At 35.7% G+C, this 20,056-nt stretch overlaps 1 protein-coding gene across 2 annotated transcripts in view; it reads left to right on the forward strand.

Annotated features, from left to right (window-relative positions):
* Positions 1 to 20,056, forward strand: part of Pdk1 (Phosphoinositide-dependent kinase 1) — a 355,658-nt gene that overhangs the window by 205,968 nt on the left and 129,634 nt on the right. For both annotated transcript variants that reach the window (XM_090398374.1, XM_090398375.1), the window contains one exon: positions 6,785 to 6,881. In XM_090398374.1, the coding sequence (XP_090254500.1) occupies positions 6,785 to 6,881 (97 nt within the window). The remainder of the gene's footprint in view (positions 1 to 6,784; positions 6,882 to 20,056) is intronic.

Here is a 20,056-nt window from a genome sequence, read left to right on the forward strand (position 1 = left end):
TCATCTCTCTCACACTTCTTCCTGTACATGAGTGATCTGCTACTGACTGCTTTGTAGATGTTAGTTGGCTTCCTTACCTTGCTCTTCTTCCTGTACATCAATGACCTCCTCACTGACCACTGTCCATAGCTTTGTAGCCTCCACCCTATAAATAAATAAATAACTTTCTAACTATAGATCTAGTCTGTAGCTTTGTAGAATGGTAGATTATATCCTCTTCAAGGTTTTTTTTACTTTCCATTTCAAGATTGACCAAAATTGTGACACATAAATTATATTTTATTGAAAATCTTGCTTAATATTTTATGTGGTACTTTTGAATATTCTGCATCGGCTCCATAATGCTTTCCAACTGTAGCAGTTATATATATATTTTTAAAACAGGGATAGAAATCTAGAGCACTCAACATTTGTCACACACATATATCTTCTCTTCAAATGGATGTCTTCATGTGCCTTCAAATTTCAGATGTGTTTAAAAGTTTTTTCCACAGAAATTTTTAAATAAGTGCACTTGAGAATATTTGAGCTCAGCAAAAACACCATTTTTAACCTGCTTGAGATTATTCAAACTTAGTAGAAAAAGGTTAACATATAGGGCCTTCAACACCAACAAGTCTAATCATAGCTTTATTGATGACTCTTATATTCCATTCCTCTTCTACATGTGATGTTCCATCCTTCTGGGTCTTCTGTCACCATTGCCTTTGCATGATATCCTTGCCATTCTTGAGTGAGGATAGGATAATCTCATCTGCTATTTCTTATTTAAAAGATGTTGGTTCAATCAACATCTTTTAAATGCAAATAAGGTGGCCTAAGACCTCTTATAGTAAGGCATTTTATCCAAAATAAGAGTTGAGGTTATTATTATTTAGTATTTTGATCCCTGGAGTTCAGTATTGCCGTGAAGGCCAGCAATAGTGAAATAAACACACACACACACACAAAGCAGGCTAAGAATATGTGGTATTTCATCAAAACCAATGTTATTAGAGAACAGTGAAGTTTGTTCATTGAGAAGACTAAATAAAATAAAAAAAAGAGTAATGAAATGCAGACATGTTGAAAGAACTAAAACAAAAACCAGTAATGGAAACAATAAAAAAAAAAAAAAATGGAAAGGGCATCTAGAACAAATAGCAAATGGTGAAATACAATCCAAAAGGTTGAAGAAATAGAGGCAGACTGATGAAAGCTGGACTGAGACTTAATTAGGCCACTTGGCCTAGATTTGTGAAAGGAGGAGGAAGAAAATGAAAATTCTTCTGATTATATGCTGTAAACCTCCCTTAGTGATTTGTGTTTCTGTCATATTCTCTGTTCCATCAATTAGCCAAAGTTTATCACCCATATATCTTCAAACTATCTTTATATGAAGCATTCTGCAGACTTGTTAACATCTTGGCCCACCTCAGGACCCTCTTCCTTATCCTCCTAAGAAATTAAGGTAACCAAAGCACAGTAGCTAAGATGTGGTCTTATAAAGAGAAATAACAACCTCTTCTTGTTATCATTGTTTTTCAACACCCAGGTCATCCCTTGTGCCATTTTGCTCACTTTTGTAATATGCCTCTTGAACTTAGCTCTCTGTCCAATATGACACCAGAATCCCTAGCCTCATCAGTTTCTCGAGCGCATCTCTTGATTGCCCATATGTGCCTTTGTTGGATGCACTGGTTTTGAGCTGTAAGAAATGTTCGAAATCATCCCAAAGATGTTCATTTGGATTAAAATTGAGACATTGTGCAGAATATTCACCCCCCACCCCCCCATCATTTTCCTGAAACCATGTCGTAATAGTAGTAGTAGTGCTTGTACTAAAACATGTCATTATCATTTTGAAATACACATAATAGCCAATGAATTGGAAACATTTGTTTAATAACATGTTTGGGTCCACGCAGTTAGCCTAGTGGCTTTGTGCTTCACAACCATATGCCTGGGGAAGGAGTGTCCCAGGTTTGATTCCCATCGAAGACATGAGGAACTTGAGGATCATCCTCAGGCATAGCCAAGGTAGTTGGTCTTGGGCGCAGGCAGTAGGGTTTTTCCACCAGTTTATCTGGCATTTTTCATCCCGCAAGCAGGCAAACTGGCCCCCATGAACATATGCTTCTACAGCCAAATTACGGACCCTGCATAGGAAGCAGGAATAACGTGTAGTGAAAGAAGAAGATTAAATAACATGTTTAGTAACATTTAATAACATGTTAACATGCTGCTGCCAATACTGATTCTCTGAATGCTGCTCCAAGGAAGTTGTCTTTGTCTCTGTACAGCCCTTCTCAGATGACACCAATCTCATTCTTGACAGACTGTGTTAGGACCACAGTTATGCCTTTTAGATAAGGTGGTTATATTTCTACTGATTAAACACTCTGGATATCTCACCTTTTGAGAACCAGTGAGGTATGCACCTGCAAGCTCTTTATCAAACTTTGAAAGATCCTTTATTTTTCCCACTGTAATCAACACTATTGACAACTATTGTCCAGCAGCATTCCTAAATAGTTCCTTAGGCCATTTGGTGATGCATGTGACCAAGTCTTTTGCATATACGCTGCATAAGTAATGTTTACGTACATCTGCGTAAAGGTTTCTAATCCAGTAGCTGGTATTTGTAAATATGGGCCTATTCATTAAACTACCATATTGTAGGAGCATTTCATTATTCAGAAGTGTTGTATATATATATTAGCATTAATCCTTTTAGGTACTGCTAATTAGTTGTCCAAGTCCAGTTAAACAGACCATTAAATGTCTGCCAGTAGTGATGATGCAATTTCTCATTTAATTGGAAAAGTGTTATGTGATTTCTCACTTCATATCATGCACTACAGACCAGAGATGTTATTTATACCAATGTATTCTGTGCTTTTGATTGTTATGGATGATTATTGTTTGGCTTATTTGCAGCACTTTCTTAGAAACAGAGACTATGCAGTTTCGTAGTCCTCCTCTGCTAATCTGAAGTGCTGTAGACTTTTTTTGAACACCTGTCTGATTTTCCTCATTGGCCTACTGAGAATTCTGTACATTCCTTCCAAGCACCCTTTGATACCATAGCAGTGCCTTCTGGATATTTCTGTGGATTTCTTTGTTTAGGTAGTTTCTTCACATTGTTTGCATTAGATTTTGGATGATGATTTTTTTTTATTATTTTTAATTTTTTTTATTATTTTTTTTTTTTACCCATTATGAATGGATATATGATTGATATAGTATCCTGTGATAAAGCTGCCTTCTTTTAAGTCCATAAAAGTTTTCTCTGTGTGCTGTTGGCAGTATACAGTCAGGGATATCCATGCACTTTAAATGGGTTAGACTCATAGCGATTGCAGAAATAGACATTAGCACATGTATCATGGCACCTTGTTGTAAAGAGAGATTGGACAATTAGAAAACAATATAAAATTCTGAATAAATGGATTGTTTATGGACAGGTCACCTAGAATCTCCTTCATGAAATTTCATTAGTACAATTTGTAAATGTTCCCTGAAGTCTGAGGATTGTAACCAAGTACTGTGACATTTGTGACAATAATACAGGATAATCTGTTTACTGTTATGGCATGTTCTAAATTCATTTAGAGAAACATGCTTGTTTTTCAAAAATAACATAATTCTTCAAAAATCATTATGCATTTGTATGTATCTGTTATATACATGTATAATAAATGTGAAACCTAGTAATTTTTGTGTTGTTTATTTTCATTTTATTTTAAAATGTAATTTCACTATTTCAGATATAAAGTGTGGTATGACCACTTAAATAGAATGGGTGAAGAAAGGTAAGCAAAACAGGTGTTTGATGGCAGGAAAGAGACCCATAGGAAGACCAAGGTCTAGGTGAATTTATTCATTTAGAACTGCCTTAGAAACACAAAATGTTAGATATGACAATATTGGAGTGTTTACAAGAAATAGACTAATGGAGGAAAATTGTTGATAGGAGATTAATAATAATGTAAACTTATCATATTGCTGTCATAGTAACATGAACACCCCCTTGGGGGTATATATCATAAATTGCTAATGATGATGAATTTTCATAAAGTATTTTTTTTATGAGCATTGTATTTATTATATACATTGCCTATTTTTACATATCCAGAATTGTCAGGTGTGTGTGTGGTGCATGCTTTGCTGACGTGCTATAGGTTCTTATGTCTCTTTTTTTTTTTTTTTTAATAAATTTATTTATTTATTTATAATGTACATGTATACAATTCAGTATCAGATTTAGTCACCAGTTTTTGATATGATTTCCAATTGTGAGAGGTAAACAAACCTACAGCATAAAGGAGGATAGGGGACAATTGAGTGCATTTTCCAGTTGGACTTAAAACAGATGTTCGGCAGCTGCTATTTATGTTTTCACAGATTCACTGGAAATTGGGGAAATGATATTACCAGTTTGATGGAGCATTGTTCGTGGAAGTAAATTAGAAGAGATACAGCTGAAACTGATAGTCTGTAGATATTTGAACTGGGCCAGTGATATCAGATCATCTATCATGTTGATTGCTCTCCTTAGGATAGCATTAAGAATTTTCATGATTGATTTGGGATTTATACAGCATTAATGGCAGTTTTATATTATATTTCTTCAAAATCCATCTGATATACTTAAAAGATATAAAAATACAGATGGATTGACTGGCCTGATTAGCCAGTGTTTAGGAATAGGGAAGGGGTTTACAGGTTCTTGCAATAATTTACTTCACATAGAAAATTGTAACTCTCATACACTTTTACTTACAAAAGTTGTCTTCTCTTAGTAATTTTTTTCATTCATCAAAATTGTAGTTCTTGAGTGTTCATTCACATACGAGGGTGGTCTGAAAGGTTCTCGGCCCTCAACTATAGAATGCAACACTATTGGAAAGGTTTTTTTTTCTTCTTCTAAGTTGGTACATCTGTCATAAGCATCCATGTGAAATTGCAAATCATTCTATTCTATCAGTTTTGGTATCCCTTGAAATGGATAAAATTGAGTATCGTGCAGTTATAAAATTCTTTGTAAAAGAAGGTTTAGCACCAAAAGAAATTCATTCAAAGTTCATAAAAGTTTATGGGCTCTCTTCTTCTTCATTTTTGACAATTAAGAAATGGGCTACCGAGCTTAAACATGGCCTCACCAGCCTTTAAGTGTAACAACACCAGAAATCATTGGTCATGTGCACGATGTGGTATTGGATGACAGGCGAGTCAAAATTGGGTGAAATTGCTGAAACTGTAGGCATTTCAATAAAACATGTAGGATATATTTTGCATGAAGAATTGCATATGAAAAAGGTTTGTGCAAGATGGGTGCCGCGCTTGCTCAGAGCAGATCAAAAATGCACTCACATGAAAATCTCTGAACAGTGCTTGGAGCGTTTTAGCAAGTATAAAACTGATTTTTTTTTTTTTTTTAAATAATGAAACCTGTGGTGCATTCATAATTAAAAGAAACACACGTATAAACCACAATGAAAATTATTTAATTGTAAATATTTTTTTTTAAACCGCAGAAATCTGGCCTCTCTCAACACGGAATTGAAAATCCAAACCATAGGATCCATTGGGAAAAGTCTAAACTTTTACATAGATCTTTATTTAAACATGAACGTTTATACAAAGAAAGTTCTGAAGCCCTACTACACAGACCAAACCTAAACCGTAATGACGTTCTTACTATTCCTAAAGTATGGGAAATTGTCATACAAAATTGTGTTAAATAATTTTTTTTTTTTTTTTTTTTGTACTACTTTAGCACGTTATGCACGTTTCATGAGATTCTATTGTAATCATGCGCCCTAACTGTATGTTATTCCTATTATTGTTTAAATACTGTACTGATGATGTCCTAAGATACTTAGGATGAAATATTTACAATTAAATAATTTTCACTGTGGTTTATACGTGTGTTTCTTTTAATTAAAACTGATTTTGTGTGTCGATTTATTACTATGGATGAGACTTGGATTCACCATTACACACCAGAATTCAAACAGCAGTCAAGACAGTTGACAAAAGCTGGTTGTTCAACGCCACAGAAGACAAAGTCGGTTCCATCAGCAGGAAAGGTCATATCATCGGTGTTTAGGGATGCTTAAGGCATTTTGTTTATTAATTATCTTGAAAAGGGTAAAACAATAACCGGGGAATATTATTCCAATCTTTTAACCAAACTAGACGAAAAAATTCATGAGAAAAGACCAAATTTGCAGAAGAAAAAAATTCATCTTTCATCAGGACAGTGCACCTGCTCACAAAGGTGTTTTGGCAATGGGAAAATTAAGGGATCTGCACTATGAATTGTTGGAACATCCATCCTATTCCTCAGATTTGGCTCCCTCTGACTTCTATCTCCTTCCCAAAAGTAAAACTGTTCCTTGCTGGTCAGCGTTTTTCTTTGAATCAAGAGGTGGTTGCAGGTGTAGAAGGGTATATTGTGCAGATCTTACTGAGAACCACTGCAGGGACAGGATAATAGCGCTGGACCATCGCTGGAATAAATGTATTAGTCTTAAGGGAGATTTTATTGAAAAATAAAAATAATTTTGAAATTATAAATCCATTTTTTCATTGTTGGGCAGAACTTTTCAGATTACCCTCGTATAGTAATTTTGAAGGGAAAGAATGTACTGTATATGAAAAGCGGCAGTACTTGCGGTGGAGGCGAAAAGTTATATTCGTATTTCATTTATATTTTATCTGATATTTCTAATTAATTCCACTTATTGTATTTGTTATTCACACTGCTGGAAGTAATTATCTATAATTATATTAATAGGAATGAGTATTTAATATTCCAAAAGATTGCAAGGCTTGAATATGAGTTTCCAGATGGATTTCTTTCATTAGCAAAAGATTTAGTAGAAAGATTACTGGTAAGCTGCATATTTTAATAGTGATTTTCAAATTAAAAAAAAAAAAAAGATTTTAAAGCTATTTTTCACTTACATTTATTAGATGTACTTGCACTCTGTTCTTCATTCCTGGTTAAAATGCTTCTGCACATACTGTGCATTTGGTTAATTAGATGTCATAATGTCTCTCTTTCTCTGCTGTTCCTATTAATTGCTAAGTGCGATGATTGTCTTATGTCCTGGGAAGGGTGGGAATGGAATTATAGATTTTTTTTTAAAAAAATTGGCTTTACAAATTTCTAAAATAAAAGGATATGAAATAATATTTATTTCTCTATGCTGAACTTTTAAAAAGTATTTCATATTTTTTTAAAAGTTCTTTTTTATTAATTATGCGATGTTAATGTTTTTTACTTCAGTTATTTATATTTAGTATACAAATACAGTACGTACATATAATATACAGTATTTGCACATTAATTTTTTTAAAAAATAATCACCTAACCTTTCTCTTAGACTGCCCCATCCAAGTAACTAGGCTTTGTATAAACTTAATTGACAGGGAAATCAGTTGTATCCGAATAGTCTGCAGTATTGTGAGTTGCACATGTTCTTAGGCTGGTTTGCCAATTTTGTGGAATAAAAAATCTCAGTTTCTGGAATGAAAGTCCTGCTTGCTCAGTAGCTGATCATCTAATTCATGACCAATGTCGATTCTTGGTGTACTTTACTATCCACTTCGAGCTGCACTCCTGAGCAACCTGACTCCAAGGAGATTACACCTGACAAGAGATCATCAGCTGCTGTGAGCCTTGCAATGCAGGCAATAGATACTCTTTTAAGTGCCAAATTTTTTAGGCTCAGTGCTTATCCTTGATTGTTTCTTTTCCCCTGTTTATTTGTATGTGTAAATTTCAATGGATCATCTCATTTAATATGAGATCAACAAAAGATTCTTGTTCCAAGAATGGAATGAGCAAGCACTTAGGGGGGGGAGGGGGAATGCCGCTGCTTGCATTGCAACGGAGGTGAATCATTTCTTTTTCATTATTATTTTCAGTGAAAGGTCATTGTATTTAATGCTCCTCTGATATTAGTGATTTTCATTTGTTTTATTGCGTTTTCTTAGAATAATTAGTTTTTGATAGGATATTACTGCTGATTTTCATGTTTATTTTTAGTATTGATATTTTGTTAAAATAATATTAAAGTAGTACCATAAAATGGCATCAAAACCTAGCAAGAACAATAGAACAGCAACAAAGTATAATAATAAATTTAGTTTAATCGTTTATCCAAGTGTGAGCAAACAAACTTTGCACCTGAAAATCACTCCTATCTCAGTATCTCCCATAATGCAAAACACATCTCCTTGCGGATATGTATAATGTTATGCATTAAGGGAAGGGCCACTGCCCAGACTAGTTTCGACCTTTATTGAGGTCTCTTCAGTGGGAGCCAGGCCCAAGTGGAGATACCAGGCAGAAGCAATAGCGAGGTCATCTTTACCTATAAGAGTTGCCAAAAGGTGTGCCACCATTTTATTAAATTACTCTGGATTTAGAGAAAGATGTTGAAAGTTTATTTTTCACTTGGTTAGACTATATAATAAATTTAGTTTAATCCTTTATCCAAGTGTGAGCAATCAAACTTTGCACCTGAAAGTATCTTCAGGACTGGGGTAAGGTAGTACAACACCGGGCAACTCGTTGCGAAAGAAAGTGGACCAAGCTAACATCACTCCTATCTCATTATCTCCCATAATGCAAAACACATCTCCTTGCAGATATGTGTAATGTTATGCATCAAGGGAAGGACCACTATCCAGACTAGTTTTGACCTTTATTGAGGTCTCTTCAGTGGGAGCCAGGCCCAGAAGTAGAGATACTAGGCAGAAGCAATAGCGAGGTCATCTTTACCTATAGGAGTTGCCAAAAGGTATGCCACCTTTTTATTAAATTACTCTAGATTTAGAGAAAGATGTTGAAAGTTTATTTTTCACTTGGTTAGACTATAATAAATTTAATTTAACCCTTTATCCAAGTGTGGATAAAGGATTCAAACTTTCAACATCAACAAAGATATAGTGAAATTGTGAACAGCGATGCTTTCTCCAGTGAAAAGAATCATGTTACTTAAGAACCTGATAAGGATATTGAGTATGAATTAACTTTGGAAATATCTAGACAAAAACAAATCATTAGATAGATAAAAAGGGAATTGGAAAAGGTTGCAAATTGATTAGAAGGACATGGATGGTAAGCAGCAAAAGGGGAAACAAAAAAGCACTGAATCAGGTAAGTTATTGTGTAACAATTCAGGTAGATATAATTGATTATAAAAAGGATATTATATGGTATATGAAGATTCAATAAAAAACATACTTTTCATGACTGTGTTACTACCCAGGTGCTAAAATCAATTATTTAATGAATGTAATTGAAACAGAAACGTAAAAGAGATGGTAGTTCTGGTAAGAACAAATGATATTTCTGGTGATAAATACAGTATAAGAAAGGATATCAAAAGACTGCTGCAAGAGTGAAGAGTGAGAAAATGAAAATAGTTAGTATGTTATCTAGAAATGATGACTGAAATTAAGAAGGGTTACAATGTCTAAAGGGTTTTGGCTGACTCATACATACAAATACTGTTGAGGGGGTAAAAATGAAATCTGAAAACAAGAACCAAACCTTGGAGACCAATTGACACAATATGAAGAAAGCAGTGATTCAGACAATGGAAGGCACATGGTGAGTAATCAGAGATTTAAAAAAAAAAAAATATATATATATATATATATTTCTCAGAGGATTCATGACCTCAAAGAGTAAGTCCAAGAAGAGGAGAGATCATATCAATGGTTCCTCCCGTCAGAAGTCATCTGATGACTTGTGAAAATGCTAAGAGAAATGTAAACATAAACGCTGGCTGTGCAGAAAGAATGGTTGCAAAGTTTTGGATGTATGAAGTGAATTTGAAAGAAAAAGGGATTTATATAAGAGGAGACAGCCTGCAGTTGAATGCATTTGGTATTGGGGATCTGGAGAAATTATTGGTATGAGACCTGATAAAGAGAGTCAGGGAAACTAGATTATGATTGGAGAAATGGTGAGAATCTGTGCATATGAGTAGCTAAGTTGTACAACTGTATAAATAATATGAATATTCTTAATAATGGAAGTGATTATGATGAAAAGATTATTGTGTGTTTGTCCATTTCAGACTTATTAAGCTTGTGTAAGATGTCTATATAAGTGAAACATTAGATATCAATAAGAATCTGAAAATTATTCAACTGAGTCATGCAAACTACACGGTAGAGTATATGCAAAATCTTGGAGCTAACTTGTCCATACATAAATGCCAGGAGTATATGGAACAAAGGGGTTGATTTTCGTTGCCTTGGTGAATGTGTTGTCACCTCAGATTATTGGTGTTAGTGAGATCTGGCTCTGAGAAACATGTACTAACTGGTATTGAGTTTAATGGGTACTATATTTTTAGGAAGGATAGACAAAATAGAAGGGGGTGTGGCAATGATATTGGATTATTTGAGTTCAGTTAGTGTAGAAAGCTACAACTGCAATATTACTAAGTTTTTCCACATAGCAGTAAGTTTGAAGCTTTGAGGACATCCATGAAAATTCAGACTGAATACAGTCAACAAAATCGTTAGAGCTAGATCCTTCTCTCATAAAGGTGGTCCTTGACCCAAATGGCTTGCCTTTGGAAGTTGTGAGTACAGATAATGTGAATGAATTCAATAGAGAGTATAATGTGGTGTGAATGATATGTGGCTTCCCTTGATGAGTTTAATAATTTTTGCATGAAAGAGTATATTTCAGGATATAATTCCCTTGGTATCATGCACTTAGGCAGAGGTAGGGTTTTTTTCAGCATCCAGAGACAGCTAAATAGGATATGCCTGCACATAAAATGATTCTTTTCAGTAAAGAAGCCCTAGGATTGCAACAGAACTAGGTCTAGTTCTGTTGCATCTTGCACATAAACACGCCGTCAAATGTTGTTATTTGGCACTCAGACAGGTTAAGTTTTATAACCAAGGATGCAATAAGAAATTGAAAAATCAGTGCTCGGTGTATCCAGCTGTTTATACCAAGTCTCACAGCTGAGTGCTTTCTTTAATGACCTGTTAGAATTACCATTATCTATTATTAGAATTCAGTTCACTCTAGTTCACCCTAGAATCCAGTTTATCATGGGGAAAGTAACTAAAGATAGTTGACTCTTTCTAGACACCTTGGTAACCTGCCTTTTCAGTATGCAGGAAGCCCACCTACATAGGTAGACACATTCACTCCCCCCCACATCTCAACAATGTGGTATCATTCAAGTATTAATCAATAGAGCCTATAATTAGAAGAAACACACGTATAAACCACAGTGAAAATTATTTAATTGTAAATATTTCATCCTAAGTATCTTAGGACATCATCAGTACAGTATTTAAACAAAAATTAGGAATAACATACAGTTAGGGTGCATGATTACAATAGAATCTCATGAAAACGTGCATAACGTGCTAAAGTAGTACAAAAAAAAAAAAGTATGGGAATCCTATGCACTTCTTCCTGTCTGGTTTGATGTATGCAGAAGTGACTGATGATTTTTTGAGTTGTTTTGGGATTATATCCATTTAGGATGGCTGTATTTTTGATAACTTCTAATTCCTGGTTTAAAGATTCTTCAGAGGAGCAGAATTTGTGTGCTCTGGAAACTAGTGATTTAATAATGCCAGATTTCTGAGATGGATGATGAGCAGAAGAATTGTGAATGTAGCAACCTGAGAATGTAGGCTTGCGAAAGACGGAAGTGGCGATGGAACCGTCTTCTTTTCTTTTGATGTGTAAATCCAAAAAAGAGATACCCTGTGGAGATTCTTTTTCTAACGTAAAGTTGATGCGATGATGAAGAAGGTTAATTTTATCTAGAAACAGTTGTAATTCAGGTTCGGGATGATTCCATACTGCAAATACGTCATCGACATATCTTAGCCAAATTTTTGGTTTGGGTTCAAAAGTGAATATTTTTTCCTCAAGGTGTTCTAGAAACAAATTTGCTAGGTTTGGTGATAAAGGAGATCCCATTGCTGTTCCTTCCTCTTGCTTGTAAATTTGACCTTTCCAGGTGAAGTAACCTGATGCAATAACAAACTTGAACAATTCAACTATATCAGACGGAAATTTTTGAGTTAGTAATTCTATTGTTTCTTTATGGGGAATGTTAGTGAAGAGGGAGACAATGTCGAAGCTGATTAACAAGTCAGTTTTTGATAGTTGGATGTCTTTAATTTTTGTGTGAAACTCATTAGAATTTTTGATTGAAGAGACTGAGTGGCCTATGTGAGGGCGGAGAAGGTTAGATAAGAATCTTGATAACTTGTACGTTGGACAGCCGATACAGTCTACGACAGGTCTAAGTGGAACATTAGTTTTGTGTAGCTTAGGTAAGCCATAAATTCTAGGAGGTCTTGCATGGTATGTCTTAAGTTTTTTGATTGTTTCTTCATCTAAGGAGGAAGTTTCATTAAGTAGCTTATTTAATTTTCTGAGTTGACGATTTGTAGGATCAAAATCCAATTTGGAGTAAGTATTACGATCTCGAAGAAGTAAATTAATTTTTCCGTCATATGAATTGGTATCAAGAACCACAGTGGTATTTAATTCTGAAGGTTTGGCATTGTAGATCACTTTAGCTACTTCGAAACGAAGTTTGTTGGCTTCAATACTGGAGAGATGCTTGATGTTTCTTTCTATATTATGTATAAAGTCTAAATATGGGAAACACTTTGGTGAAATCGCAAATTTATGGCCTCTTTCTAGAACATTTAATTCATCTTTTGTTAGTTGACGGTTAGGTAAATTGACTACCCAATTTATCTAATTGGGTAGTCAATTTATAAATTGACTACCCAATTTATCACTAACAAATTTCCGTTGGTAATTTGTTAGTGATCTTTTTTGATTGATTTAATAGATTAAGGTATTTAATATGTAGAGCACTATTGCTTTTATCAAAAGCTTTTTTTCCCGAATTCTTTGAGACAGTTATAATTAATTGTAGCAATTCTTGATTTAACGTATTTGACAAATCTGTTTCTAGTTCTGTAATATTTAAATTGTTTGTTGCTAGTTCATGCTTAGACACTCGTGACTGATTGAGTAGTAAGGAATGACTTGCTTTTTGATAGATTTTATGGGCACCTGTTAAATTAAAATTATTTAATTTTAATTTAACATTTAATTTAATTTATGGGCACCTATTAAATTAAAATTATTTAATTTTACAATTAAATAATTTTCACTGTGGTTTATACGTGTGTTTCTTCTAATTATGAACGCACCGCAGGTTTCGTTATTTAAAAAAGTTTTATTCCTTCACGGGGAAATGACAGCGCAGAAGACAAACTTACTAGGAAAACTGCAACTAAAACAGGGTAAGCTACGAGCTAGAATATCTTTTTTAAAAAAGTGCAGATGTGATAATCTTATTCCAACCTTTGCAAAACTGAAAGAAACCATCAAATCTCCAGGCGCCCATAAAATCTATCAAAAAGCAAGTCATTCCTTACTACTCAATCAGTTACGAGTGTCTAAGCATGAACTAGCAACAAACAATTTAAATATTACAGAACTAGAAACAGATTTGTCAAATACGTTAAAGGCATCTCAGAACGTCTTTCTAAAATTATGAAGAAATACAATTTTGCCACTACTTACAAACCTATCAACCAAATTTACAACTTATTACCTTCTCCTAAGGACAAATTCTCACCCTTGATGTTACCTGGTGTTTATGAGATTCCATGCTCATGCAAATTATCTTACTTTGGACAGACAGGTAGGTCTGTTCAGAAACGCATCTCGGAACATCAGACCACATACGTCTTCTTAAGCCGCAGAAATCTGGCCTCTCTCAACACGGAATTGAAAATCCAAACCATAGGATCCATTGGGAAAAGGCTAAACTTTTATATAGATCTATATTTAAACATGAACGTTTATACAAAGAAAGTTCTGAAGCCCTACTACACAGACCAAACCTAAACCGTAATGACGTTCTTACTATTCCTAAAGTATGGGAAATTATCATACAAAACTGTGTTAAATAATTAACGTTTTTTTTTTTTTTTTTTTTTTTTTTTTTTTTACTACTTTAGCACGTTACGCACATTTTCATGAGATTCTATTGTAATCATGCACCCTAACTGTATGTTATTCCTAATTTTTGTTTAAATACTGTACTGATGATATCCTAAGATACTTAGGATGAAATATTTACAATTAAATAATTTTCACTGTGGTTTATACGTGTGTTTCTTCTAATTATGAACGCACCACAGGTTTCGTTATTTAAAAAAAAAATAGAGCCTATAATCAATAGAACCTTGGTTCCAATGAGTCCTCTCTTATGATATACACTACACTTCTTATCTATTGGCTGCAGTTCCCACAGTACAAAAAAATAATCAGTACTTCAGAAATATTTTAGTAGTGCTATCATCATCCCCTTGAGACACTTCAAAAAAAAAACAGGCACTTAAAAAATTACAATATCTGTACTACTTTCAAGCCCCATCAAAAGTTTTCTACCCTTATATGTTCTACTAAAGATCAGTTCCATCTTCTCTCTCTCTGTCTATAAAGTGCCCTGTTCCTGCAAGTTGGCCTCAATGGAAGATATGAAAATGGTAAATCGGGCCTTGCAGACCACGCTCTTCTTCTTCACTTCACTGGGCATCTACAGATGCCGTATGTTCACTCTGATGCTCGGTGATGTGCCACACCAGGCCTTGCCATGTAGTCCTGTTGTTTGCTTTTCTGGCGGCCTCAACTCTCTGAAGATCAGTTACTCCACACACGCCATCCATCCATCTCATTGATGGTCTACCCCTGCCTCTTTTTCCGGGAACTTTACCTTCTATTACTGTTCTGAGAAGTCCCCCTTTCATCCTTTCTATCTGTCCAAAATATTTTAACTTTCTTCTGTCAAGAAGCCTTAAAGTTCTACTGATCTTTTCTAACATCCATTCATTTGTATGCCTTTCAGTATATGATATCCTTAACATCCTTCTGTAACACCACATCTCAAAAGCAGATATCCGTTTCTTATCTGACTTCTTTTGGTTCCAAGTTTCACATCCATAAGTTGCTGTTGGAAAAACAACTGCATCCAAAATTCTCAACTTTGTTTCCATGGAGATAGATCCATCCTTCCAGATTCTAGACAGGTCTCTGACTGTTGTTTTAGCCATTCCTAACCTTTTTCTGACGTCTTCTGAACAGCAATTCTTCACATTAATAATGGATCCCAGGTACTCAAACTTGCTGACTTCCTCAATTCTTTTTCTCCATTAAGGTACACTTATTTCTCAAGAGCTTCTTTGTTTGTATTTTCTTTGCGAACCATAATCTTTGTCTTGCTAGGATTCAGTTGAAGTCCTCTGTTATTACTGATCTTGTTAACTTTTTCAAGAATTAGTCCTAGTTCTTCCATGTCATTACAAAGAAGTACTGTATTACCAGCATACAGTACCTCAGATTACTGATCAATCTACCTCCTATCCTAATTCCTGTCCTGAGCTCATCCAATGCTTCACGCATGATGTCCTCCGCATATATACTAAACAAGTGAGGAGAAAGTAAACATCCTTGCCTAACTCCTTTTCCAACTTGAAGCCAGTCAGTCAATCCAACATCTGTTCTTACCGTGGCTTGTTGCTCCTTATACAAGTTGGCTATCAACCTGATAGTGTGTTGAGGAAAGCCCATTCTTTTCATTCCCACAGTTTCACTTGCTTAACACAGTCAAAAGCTTTAGAGTAGTCTAAGAAACGTTACCAGAGGGAGTCTGAATTCTTTATATTTTTCTATGATCTGTCTAAGGCAAAGGATCTCTGGTGCCCTTACCTTTCCTAAAACCAGACCATGCTCCATCACAGTAAATTTAGAAGAGAAAGACTACTTTTTGGAATCTGCATGTGTTTTTAGAAATCAGCCTAATTTTAACAAAATATGGTTGCATTAAACTTCCCAAAAAATCCCAAATATCCCAAACAGATCTCTCCTGTGACGCCCTTACTGCAAGAATATGCATTTATTCTAAATACCATATTTTGCATTTTACCATTGGCACTCAGAGATTCTGCCCAATGGCATTCTCGTAGAAAGGCTTATACGTTGATTATACATGATTATTACTTAACTGTCTGTGCGGTTAACCTAGTGGCTTTGCACTTCGCAATCGTATGCCTGTGAAAGGAGTGTCCTGGGTTCGATTCTCATTGCCGACGTGAGGAGCTTAAGGATCTTCCTCAGCCATAGTCAAGTTAGCCGGTCTTGGGTGTGGACAGCAGGGTCCCCCCCCAGTTTATCTGGGGTTTTTCATCCTGCAAACCAGCCCCATGAACACACATGGATCTACAGCCATAAATACTTAACCCCAATGCCCCAATAGGGATGGGGGAGAAAAGGGAGGAAACTCCATATGAATAAATAAAATAAATTACTTAACTTAAGGAATTCACAACGTACACTAGAATATAAATTAAACTTCAATATATATTTCTTGGATATAAAGTTCAATTTAATTTATATTCTAGTGTACGTTGTGAATTCCTTAAGTTAAGTAATAATCATGTATAATCAACAAGCCTTTCTACGAGAATTACTATCATCCACAGAGATTCCATCTCATGCAAGTCCCACCAATACAGTAAAACGAAGCTAAAGTTGTCAAGACAACTGAATCGTCTGACCTTCCTAAAACGCTGCCGAGATAATCAAGTAATCCAAATTGTGAAATTTAAGCACCATTTCTTTTCATAAAAGGTTCTCCGAATTTATAACCATGCCAGCTATGCTTTGTTACAAGAACAAATTGCCGCCAAGCGCGTTCTCATAACTCACACAAACAAAGCTATTCGGGAGCATGAAGAAGAGCTTTCCAACACGTTAAATCACGAGCTTTGGTCAATTTTATATGACGTCTCGTTCACTGCGGCTGATAATGAATTTGAAAAAATATGGGGTCGACATATCAAGAAATGTGAGAAATTAAAAAAGAACTCGACCTCCGAACCAAAACTTCCAACCAACACTGTAGTCAACCTTTCTTCAGTTATGTTGAAGCCTGCAGCACTCATCGCTCTTTCATGTGGCCACAACTTTGCCATTCCTCCCAGGAAAATACCGTCCAAGGATATAATGATCCAGATTGAACGCAGGATCCGTCACCTTCCAAACCACATCACCAACAATATTAGACTGGATGTAGCTTGTGTTGTCACCAAAACAAGGCCACAAAAAACCAACATATCCAATAGTGAATATAAAGCTCTGCAGGAAATGAAGAAAAACAAAGAAATAGTAATCACCAAGCAGACTACACAGTTAAGCTTAATGCTCTATTATTAGATCGGGCTACTCACCTCCCTATTGAATACAATCCCACCAACTCGCAAATCAGAAAACTCCATAGGCTCCTTAAGAAGGTCACTTTTGGCCTGTGGAAGTTATTAATAAATTAAAACCGTTTAACTGTATACCTCCTTTTCTCCCCCCCCCCCCCGTATATATATGGACTCCCAAAAATACATAAAGAAAATGTGCCATTACGTCCCCTAGTGGATTGCATTGATTTCCCCCACATACAAATTAGCTAAACATTTGGCCAAAGCACTCATACACTATACTGGCAACACACCATCACACATAAAAAACAGCCCAATTCAAAGCCAGCATAGAAAATCTTACACTCCAACATATTGACATAATGGTCAGTTTTGATGTCTCCTCCTTATTCACAAATGTCCCACTCAAGGAAACCTTAGAGCTAATCCAAGCTAAATTTCCTCCCGATATCTCAGCCCTATTTCAGTTCACAATGAACTCTGGCTATTTTGTTTGGCAGGGAAATTTTTACAAACAAATAGAGGGGATAGCCATGGGCTCACCACTTTCCCCACCCTTGGCCAACTTCTTTATGGAGACTTTTGAAGAAAAAGCCTTAGCCTCTGCCCCACAAAAACCAACCATATGGCTTCGCTACATTGATGATGTGTTTGCTATTTGGCCACATGGCTCTGATACACTCCTCTCCTTAACACACATAAACAAGACACCCTAGAAAAAGAGGAAAACAACAGCCTCCCTTTCCTAGACACACTAGTCACCCGCCAGCTTGATGGAACCTTGGTTTTCTCAGTTTATAGAAAACCCACCGATACAGGCAGATGCATTCACCAACAATATGGAGTTATTAAGACACTACACAATAGGGCAAAAGTAATCTGTTCAAATGACAATGCCCTAACCACTGAACTAAATCACATCCTCAACACTTTCTCAGCCGATGGCTATCCCCAAAAAATATTGAAGCCAGTAAACCGCAACCCCCACTTCACAACAAGGAGTACTATAAATCCATCACCATTTCCTACATACGAGGCACCTCTGAAAAAAATTACCACAATCTTAAAAAAACATGACTTGACCTCTTGTTGCAGACCATATAGAAAATTGGCATCCCTTATCTGCTCCACAAAAGACCAACCACTTTCCTTAGACCTACCTGGTGTATACCAGGTCCCTTGCAGCTGTAAGCTGTCCTACTTTGGCCAAACAGGCAGGACAGTGAATATCAGAATTTCAGAACACAAGGACTACATCTGTTTTCACCAGTATAGCCACTCTGGTCTTACAGACTATGTTCTGGATATACGCCACAGAATACGGTGGAAGAAAGCCACCATAATACACCATAGCAAGTTCAAGTTTGAAAGATTTTTCATGGAATCAGCCTCAGCCCTAAGAAACATGCCAAACCTCAACAAATTTGGTTGCATGAGACTGCACCAAATTTGGGAGACTTACATCAGAAAACCTTCAGCCCAACAGCCAAGAATACCTACATTGCCCGCTAGGGGGTACCATCACGACTTTTAGGAGAAACAGTAGCTTCCTTGCTTCGTCCTCATTTACTGTGTGTAGTGCCTATGCGCACGTGTCGTGTCTTTATTTTAAGTTCCTTTTAAGATGGCAACGTGACATTGTCAAAATATTGGAAATATATATTAAAGTTTAATTTAATTTATATTCTAGTGTACGTTGTGAATTCCTTAAGTTAAGTAATAATCATGCCTAATGGCCACAGTCACCAGTGGCTGAAACCAATCCCCTTTCTCCTCTGTTCAAGTCAGTGAAGCAAGAGAGAGAGAGAAAGATATCCGTAAAAATATTCTGGAAGAAGATCTTCCTTCTTTGCTTTATTCTCTCCCCATCTCTTCCTCATTGAAATAGACCTGTGCTGCAAATATGCATATCTAAATTAGATTATATTGCTGTTGTTGGGAAATATGTGAGGAGCAAATACCTGACCAGATCTTCTCCTTTTTCAATCTCACAACATCTTTCCTAGACATATGCATCAAGTCATCATGCATTACACTTTGGGCACACATTGGTCTCCCATTGAAAGAGTAAGATAACTCTGTTCTATTAGCATTAAGGGAAAAAATGTTTTCTAGCACTAGAACACTACTTTCCTGGCTTGTGATGGATGTCTCTATACATGATAGTCCCCATAGTAAGAAGCATTAAATGCTGACAATGCATTAATTACATTCTGCTGCATCATGTCAACAACATCATTAATGATCCTTCTGCAGGTTCACTTAAAGAAGACGTGTGTGTGTTAGAATAAGTCTCGAATTTTACTCCCTGACAATGTCTCAGTGACTGAGACAAAATATTGGAAGAATAGAATTATGAAAAAAATGTTTTCTATCGTTAGAGTACTATCTTCTGGCATGTGATGGATGTCTCTGTGCATGATGGTCTCTACAGTCGAAAAAGCAGTAGATGCTGACAACACGTCAATTGCCTTCTACTGCATCGTGTGAACATCATTAATAATCAATGATCCTGCAGGTTCACTTTTTACTCTCCTCTAAATGATCATGTCTGATCATTTTTCTATCATCTCAGTATAACATGATTGCTACTCTGAGTGCCAATCTGAATACCCCATTAGATCATTCAATCACTAGTAGCAGCAGGTAGTGTGTTCATAGGGTAGGTATATAATCAATTTGAGCATATAACTCATGATTACCAGGAATTTTTCGTTCAGGGGGGGAGACAAGTAAAACCCTATTGTTATCAAGAAAGAAG

The sequence above is a fragment of the Typopeltis vanoorti genome, chromosome 9, assembly GCF_054136105.1.
Source record: "Typopeltis vanoorti isolate ZY-2024b chromosome 9, IOZ_Tvanoo_1.0, whole genome shotgun sequence".
Classification (NCBI taxonomy): domain Eukaryota; kingdom Metazoa; phylum Arthropoda; class Arachnida; order Uropygi; family Thelyphonidae; genus Typopeltis; species Typopeltis vanoorti.